At 32.4% G+C, this 6521-nt stretch overlaps 1 protein-coding gene across 1 annotated transcript; it reads right to left on the bottom strand.

The window, feature by feature from the left end:
* Positions 1–2384: 2384 nt before the first annotated feature.
* Positions 2385–5510, bottom strand: LOC121730109. Its single transcript, XM_042118960.1, has 2 exons — positions 4261–5510; positions 2385–3911 (listed from the first exon to the last, which is right to left on the bottom strand). Exons 1-2 carry the CDS (start codon positions 5305–5307, stop codon positions 3633–3635), a joined length of 1326 nt encoding a protein of 441 aa, XP_041974894.1. The 5' UTR covers positions 5308–5510; the 3' UTR covers positions 2385–3632.
* Between the last annotated feature and the right edge of the window lie 1011 nt (positions 5511–6521).

Below are 6521 nucleotides of genomic sequence, written 5' to 3'. Positions count from 1 at the left end.
TGGAATTTTTATTTAAAAACTAAAAGAGAGCTTTTTAAGCCTAATTAATACTATTGAGAATCAATATTTACAATTGAGAAAATTAAAAACAAAATTCACATCCCACTTACACAGAACACAGTTAAAATCGGTTCATTTCTTCAAAACACAAGAATATACAATACCAAATTAAAAATTAAATATTTATCAATAAAATGACAATTAAAATTACTGTTTTTTTAAATATGAACCATATCAAGAATGTATAAATTCAGTGCCACATGAAAGAAGAAAAATTTAGAATAATTAATCATTATTATTTTTGTATTATGTCTAGCAACTTTTCAATTTCGAAAGAAAACGATATTCTTATTGTAAGGAAACATAATATTAAACTAAATGTACCAATGTTGAATGCTTGACGAGAACATTAAAATTGATTTCCTAGAAGCTGTTGAATATTTTTATTTTTTTAACAACTACACTCATGGTTGGTTACTTAAATCACTTTAGAGCCCTAACGGCACAGCGAACCATAATATGGACTTATGGAAAAAAGTTGGTAAAAAATGTGTAGCTCGAGCGCCTTCGCAGCGTCAAAGCAATGTAGTTGTGGCATACAATACGAAATTATGACAACGCGACGTGCTATGTGGCTTAATAAGTTAAAATGCATAAATAAAAATTAATCTACTAAAAAAACTTACATAATGCTAATGGCGTTTAAATCCAGCGCTATTTTATACATCCCTAATGCAGTTCATATTATTTAAGGAGAAAAAAATACAAATTAAAAAATATAATTAAAACCTTTTAGCCCGGCCGCACATTGTCCGAGTTCTGATCTGAAACAGTTGAATTTCGCCGGATCGCCTTCCCGCACACTATCCGAAATATCCTTCAGGCGAGTTCGAGCTCACACGGCTCAGTACAAAATGTAAGAGACAGCGCGGACGTTCAACTGTTTCTGATCAGAAATTTCGGACAATGTGCGGCCGGGCTTAATCTCCGGTTTAACCTTCAAGCGGGCGCGCGCTATTTTGTAACGGCAGTGGTCGCGCGTAATCTAAAAGACGTCTTAGGTGAATTTGGGAAACAAAACACTTTTCATTAAATACTATTTATTATTTCATAAATTTAGTTATTACTTACTCTTTTTAAAAGTAATTAATTCACCCAGGTAATTTAACGTATTTTTAGTAAAAACTTAGTTATAAAATCCGGTGACTCAAAGTAGCTTATCTTGTGTGAAGGGTGTGAAGGGGCAGAAATAGTGATCGGAATTTTCTTATCCTAATTCCGATTTTTTTCTTCATCTAGCTAGATGTTATCGGTCAACGGCGACCTGTTTTCTAAATAAACATGGAATTTGCCTCAATTTAATGAAAACTACATATAAAATTATAAGAAAGGCTTTCGACCGCGCCAGCGCCGACACCAAAACAATTGAGTTCCTTGCTGCAAAGGGGGTGCAGAGAGTAAGTGTAAGCTATTTATTTGATAGATATATTATGAAAACCTACTGAAATAATAATAAGGATTCAATGAGAAATATCGATAACATCAACGAAAATGTATTGAAGGGAGTCGATTCGACGTCGCGCGACCGCTTGAAGGCTAATAATAATACCTACATTAAAACTAGATTCATTAATTTAATTTTAATCATCTCTACCACATTAATTTTATAGGCACTTTTAAAAAATCGATTATCAAAAATAGTGGATATCAGTCATATTTTTTAATTATTGATTTATTATTATAGATGAGTACACATTTTGTACCAATATAATGACTACTGGTTTTCACAAATTATAATGATGTTTAAATATAAAACATTTACATTAAATGTAATTTACCAAATACTTAAGCGAAATTTTTATAATTGCTGACAGCTTTTAAACAATTTTTTACTAGGAGTTGTATTTTACGGTTGATGATAACTATGTGATGTGTTATTCTAGTCTACATCCATTAAGGCTAATGAGTATACTTCACACTAGATAACAGTCTTAACAATAATTTCAGCGGGTTTTTTTATTTTCACTAGATACCCTTTGATGCTGACATCTCATACATTACAAACTGGTTTCATTCATAAGCTTAAATAGACTTGATAATTGAAGACGTGAGTGGAAGAATCGAACAAGTAACATACGGACAATAACTAATTTTTTCCCTAATTATTTTAATGAAACTTGTGACTTATCTACTTCATAACCAAGCTAATATATCTGGCTACACATATAATCCATACTTTTTCTATTTCAAATATTTTTTCCGGCCATAAAGCCTTGTGACTTATGACTTATCTACTTCATAACCAAGCTAATATATCTGGCTACACATATAATCCAAACTTTTTCTATTTCAAATATTCCATTAAAACAAAAAAACGGGAAGTTTTTTCATGTTACTTACCCTATTCATCCACTCACGTCTTGAATTATGAGAGTATGTTACAGAAAAAACCGTCAATCTAAATTATAATCTCAAACAGTAATTTTTTTTTTTCAAATTACAGATTTTTGGTGTACTTCTCTTTCTTTAGTTTGTCATATAACAGAGAAAGAGGTAGGTATATTTGTGTAGCATTTTAATTTTAAGTGACTGAGATTAAAATCATAGTTGCAGCTTTAGCAGAGAAACAGCATCAAAAGGGCACCTTACACGGTTTAACTGGCATTTTAGACGTAATATCACAGGATTTCTTTATTTGTACTTAACTATAATTGTGACAAAATTGTTATGGCGATAATGTTAAAATGTCATTAATTTATTGTTATTTTTAAATGAAATCAAAAATGTCATGTTTAAAATAGTAACTTACTTAATTTAAATATGGCCATATCTCAGTCTGCATCATTACTAATAATAATAATTCAACATCACCCTGTAATTTTTACAGTCAACTATTAGTTGTATGGTGTTGTTTAAAAACGTAATAAACATTAATATTAATTAGTAAATTATGATATCCGAATTTTGTGCGTCTTAGAGAAATGAGATTTTATTTTGCTAATGATAATACTATAAAAGTACCACATTCATCTAGGATTTTAGACTTTTCATAATTTTGAAATTGATAAAATGAGTATTAGAAACATTGATTTGTTGATATAACATTAACGTGTTTTCTAGTGATCATATCATTGCAAACTTCTCACCTTATCACATATGCATACTTTACTTGGTGCCATAAATCTAAGTCAGTCTAAAACTTAACAATGTAATTTATGGATAAACTGATTCCAAAACAAGTAAGACATTCTTATGTAAATAGGTGGGAAGTTTAAAATGAAATATATTTTGTAGTTCCCAACAAAAATATCTTATGTTGAGTTAGTTTGGCTGGGGTAGGTGTTAGTTTTTACTGATTATTGAATCATTGAATCATTGAATTATTACATTGTTAGCATTTGACTAGACATCAACAGCGGATTTATTTGTAATTAATATTATGAGGAGTTTTTAGATAATAATATTATGATGACAAAAATTATAAAGAATTAAATAAATGGCACAACATCAGACCCATGTATTACATAATAGTATCAACATGTTTTAACATTGATCTTAACATCATTTTTCTTTGGAAATGGAATGCATAAAAAGGGATGTCACTGGTATATTATATCCTAAGAAAAATTATATTAAAAATTGAGGCGCTTTAATTTCTGCTTACTTTTCTTTGAACCTGCTACACACTTGTCCTTCCTGTGAATTCTTTTTGAAGGGCTCGGGCCGTCCAAATCAAACTGCACACATTTCTTACCTGGATGCCTCGGTGACTTGCATAGAGAGCAGAACTGAAATGAACAGAAGTGATTCGTACACTCTGCCCATTCCTCTCCAGACATTTCTTCAATAATTTTTGCTGGCAGCTGACATTTCATACATGGTAATTGTTTTCGGGAATCTAGTGATGCAGCCTGGAAACATGTTAAAGAATAGTGAACGACTTATATGTGGGTCTTAAGGTACAAGTTGGAAGCCGGCAACATGAAGCTGCAGCAGAAGATGTGTCGTCACGACACTACTGGTTACCATATATTTCTATGAATCGCTAGCTTCATGTTGCTAGCTGCGGAGGGTATTTCATAAGTAGTGTCACTGTGACACGTCATCTGCTGTTGCTTGATGTCGCCTTCTGCCAACCAGCACCTTTATTTACAATCACAATATAAAATTGAGCTTCATTTAACAACAAATATAGAGAAAGGAAGGTTGTTTTAAAATATCTAAGGAACATAGCTTTGTAAGAAGCAAGCTTAATCTTACCTTTGTAAATCTTTTAAATCTTATAGTCCTTGGTGACTTTGAAGGACTCACAGGTGTGTTGGCTGCCATGTTTTTGTTACAAACATTTTGTATCTCCATCAGTGGCCTTGTTATTTGTGGCTCTCTCAATTTTGGTGTGGACATTATATTTTCTTGGCTTTCTCTAATATCATTTAAATATTTTGAATATTCTTCCTGCCTCTTTTTCTCGCTGACATCTTCCCAAACCTTTTGCCAGTCTTGACTCACTAGAGTGAAGTTGAAAATATCCTCATGGCTTAAGTAACTGAATATTTTCATAATTGGTGGCAAAACATTAGCTTTTTGATGTAACATCTTTATGATATCAATTTTCTGGTGTGGCTTTACATTGTATTTATGGAAGGTGTTGGGCTTCTTTTCTTCCGATGTGACTTTAAGTTCTAATGCATTTTTATCACATGTTATTGAATGCATAACCATACTGAGACTTCTTCTTAGTTTATGCTGAGTTTCAGGACTATTTATTTTACACCCATTTTTACATATTTTCTTAATTGGCGTTGTTGGAATAGTAGCATAATAATGACTATCTGAAGGGCAAGGATCATGTTGACTAAATAAGGAACTGGAATATTCTATGGAGGAATTATAACTGCGGTTACATTTCTTACTGTCACTAAATCTGAGTCTATTTAGTTCACCTGATATATTACTTGTAGGTGTTAAGATGGAGCGATAACCGATGTCTGTATTGTCAGTTTCATCTGAATGAGAACGCTTAGTACCCCTTCGTTTAGGGGGTGACAATTCTTTGCTGCCTTCTGTAGATTTGACGCTCTGGACATTTTTGAAGTTAAGTTCTGGAGTTTTTTTCGATTCCTCCACATAGTAATGCCAAGCTTTACTCTTAGTACTTCTTGTTAGCGGGTAATAATTCTCGTCCGCTACATCGGAGTATTCTAAGGAACCAGGTGTAAAGGACGTATGATATCCGCTATCTTCTGCACTCCAGTTAAAGGGTAACTTTGGGGTCACAGGCTCCATGAAATCAGAATGTTTATCCATTTTACACACCGATTTGTAACTTCTAACAGTTTCAAAACTAAGCCATGACCCAGCACCACATCACCGAAGCTCTGAGCACTCAAACACTTAGTCAAACATTTTCTTAATTCCTTAAAATAATTATTATTTTACTTAGTAAAACCGATAACTCTAAAATTGTTTCAGTCGATTTTTATATAATTATTTACTCAAGTGAAGGTAGCCATGGCTGATGGCAGATGCAAACATAATCCATAGATTACAAACCGAAATGACAGTACCATTCAGACAGTCAGTAAACACCTGCCAAATTGTCTGGCGGTTGCCGGTTGCCGTTTTTTTTTTCTTTTTTTTTTGGCAACTTGACACAAATTTTGCGTATGTTGTGCCACAGACAAGTAAAAAAGGTAAGGAACTAGCGGTCAGAGATTTAATATATACTGTCGTATAGACCACCTGACAACCCGAAAATGCGTGACCATTTTCTATCTGTCAATGTGTGCGTGTGCTAGTGATGTATATTTTAGTATCGATAGGAACTAGCGGTCATAGACTTAATATATACTGTCGTATAGACCACTTGACAACCCGAAAATGCGTGACCATTTTCGATCTGTCAATGTGTGCGTGTGCTAGTGATGTATATTTTAGTATCGATAGTATAGTATTTTGTTATCGATAGTATAGTCCGTTTGAGTTATTTTACCTGAGTTTCTATAAGAAATAAATAATATGCAACTTTGACAGATTTGTATTTCAAATTAGGTATCATAAATTTTAATTGGCAAAAAAAGGTGAGGATTGAAAAGTAGATACACATTTTCTTTTGGAATGATTTTTCAATCGTCGGATATGTTATGACATGAAGTTCTTATAGGGGTAAATAATATACACATAACATATTATAAAGTTACTTATTTATTACTCATGTAAAATCTATCTGGTAAATCAGCCCTTACATTGAAAGTAAACGTTGAAAGTAAACAACACACTATACTAGTTTCATATATTTTATTCTTATTATCATAATATTTTTTATTACAATTATTTTTAACCGACTTCCAAACAGGAGGAGTCTAGACGTTCGGCTCTGGATATATTTTTTATGTAGGTTCAACGATTACTCCGCCGTTTATGAACCGATTTTCAAAACTTTCTTTTGTTGTACATTGTATTGTTTCGAGTAGGTATCATGTTCACAAAAGTGGTGGTCTGGTGATGGAAACCATGAGAAA

The sequence above is a fragment of the Aricia agestis genome, chromosome 9, assembly GCF_905147365.1.
Source record: "Aricia agestis chromosome 9, ilAriAges1.1, whole genome shotgun sequence".
Lineage (NCBI taxonomy): Eukaryota > Metazoa > Arthropoda > Insecta > Lepidoptera > Lycaenidae > Aricia > Aricia agestis.
The sequence above is the reverse complement of the archived record's forward strand: the minus strand, read 5'-3'. Positions and strand labels throughout refer to the sequence as shown.

Coding starts and splice junctions, on each gene's coding strand:
- LOC121730109 (XM_042118960.1), bottom strand. CDS start 5,307: ATGGATAAACATTCTGATTTCATGGAGCCTGTGACCCCAAAGTTACCC. Junction 3,912..4,260: donor GATTTAAAAGATTTACAAAG/GTAAGATTAAGC, acceptor ACATGTTTCCAG/GCTGCATCACTAGATTCCCG.